The 1,880-nt window shown below is 30.6% G+C and overlaps 1 protein-coding gene across 1 annotated transcript; it reads right to left on the reverse strand.

Moving 5' to 3' along the window:
- Positions 1-344: 344 nt before the first annotated feature.
- Positions 345-1,419, reverse strand: Ssu72 (Ssu72 CTD phosphatase). The gene has a single exon (XM_085958727.1). The coding sequence runs from the start codon at positions 1,174-1,176 to the stop codon at positions 592-594; it is 585 nt and encodes a 194-aa protein (XP_085814853.1). The 5' UTR covers positions 1,177-1,419; the 3' UTR covers positions 345-591.
- Between the last annotated feature and the right edge of the window lie 461 nt (positions 1,420-1,880).

Below are 1,880 nucleotides of genomic sequence, written 5' to 3' on the forward strand. Positions count from 1 at the left end.
TATTAATGGGGTGACAACAGAAGATTCGATCGATAAAAGTCCAACATTTTGATACATTATTTATATTTTATAAAGAAATGTGTTACTTAATGCTATCGATTGTAACATGTTTCTTTATTACAAAACTTTACTGATTATAGACATTCTTTATTTTATTCATCAATGCACTTGAAGTTGCATAGATACCTAAATCTCAAAATAAAATTTCTATACATGAAATATAATATAACACCATTGGGCGTGTAAAATCAGGGTACCACTATATAGATCATTTTTTTATAATAGAAAATCAATAATAAAAACACACATAAATTATTTGGAAGATCATTATTATTTTATTTGTCTATTAATAGATAAAATAGTTATTATATTATAAATTATTATTTCATTACTTCAATATTCCACAATAAAGAATATTTACGTAATGACTACCTACCAATATAACTTGCGAATATAATATTTACTAATTAATTATTCTGTAAATTAACATTGCTTATTGAAAAATATTATAAGTGTTTTAGTTTAGGTTTTAAACATAAATTAATTTTAACTCAAAATGATTTGTGAAAATAAGTAGTTAATTAAAGGCATTTAATAAAATAAAACGCAGTTCAGTATGGGCCTTTCATATTTCCCTTCAAAATCGTGGAGTAATTCATCAATATCATTATCTAAGTCAGAACTTTGAGCCATCAATGTTACCATGTCACTTATAAGGAATGCACCGATTGTCGCTTCTTCGTGGTTATCTTGGATATCTACATTTATGATATGGACAGGTTGGCTATACAAAGAGGGTTGTGATGATATCCACTCGACGACTTGATCATAAACGCGTTCTTCACATGTGATTATGACATCGAATCTTTCCAGCGATACTTGGAATCGTTCCGGATGAGGTTTAATTCTTCTATTTCTGTCGAGCATGTGAAGTAATCCGTTCTGTGTGTAAAACGATTTGTCCTTTTCCATTAAATCATTGTAAATATCGTCATATGGAACTCCAAACTCGTAGCAGTTTGGTCTATCTGCAGACGCGCCGGGCAGTTTAACTTTGTCTCCTGTGCCAAAGGATTTTACTCTGAACCCCTTTTTGGCGAGAAAAGCATGCGCTTCCATACTTCTGTTCATATTAGATGAACAAATGACTGCAACGTAGAGATCTGAGTCTGTCATTGTTAAAAGTGTTAACAATGTCAATCGGAATTTACTCTAATGTCAATTATTTAGGTTATAAATCTTGAGAAATGTCAACAAAGATGCTCAAATGATATTGAAAATAAGAGCGTAAATATGTTTTCATATCATATCTTTAATCAACAAACTAGTAAAATATTTATTCATAACAAATAAGTTGTTTCAGTTTGGAGTCAATTTCGATAAACATAAACGCAAGTATGAGATTTAGCAAAATTGACATTTGGCAGACATAGACTAATATTATTTTATACACATAATAATCATAGATAATATACATAATAATCATAGACAATGTAATGTGTAAACTGTGTTTTACGTCAAGATTTTTTTTTGTACCTACAGAAGAACGAGATAATAAAAAAAAATTATGTTAAAAATAAATATAAGTACTTAAGTAGGTATTTAATAATATGTTATTTTGTTTTAGGTGTGTACTATTTCTATTGGCTGTAGGTACCTTAATGTTATACCTATCTAGTCTATTCGGGAAGACGGTGAAGGAAGGGAACTTATCACAAACACCCATTATTTGGGTTGAAAAACAGTTAGGCTTCGGCCACATAGGGAGGTGCTTCGCTAATCCTGAGCTAGATGCTATGCTTGTCTATTAAAAAACACTACTGCCACATTGCACGCTACGAGCTTAAGCCGCGTTGACACGGTTCAAGTACACTTGGACC

Source organism: Rhyacophila brunnea, unplaced genomic scaffold (assembly GCF_057557595.1).
Source record: "Rhyacophila brunnea isolate RB1 unplaced genomic scaffold, BYU_Rbru_1.0 scaffold_8, whole genome shotgun sequence".
Classification (NCBI taxonomy): domain Eukaryota; kingdom Metazoa; phylum Arthropoda; class Insecta; order Trichoptera; family Rhyacophilidae; genus Rhyacophila; species Rhyacophila brunnea.

Excerpts from the sequence above, each read along its gene's own strand:
- Ssu72 (XM_085958727.1), bottom strand. The coding sequence starts at position 1,176 with ATGACAGACTCAGATCTCTACGTTGCAGTCATTTGTTCATCTAATATG.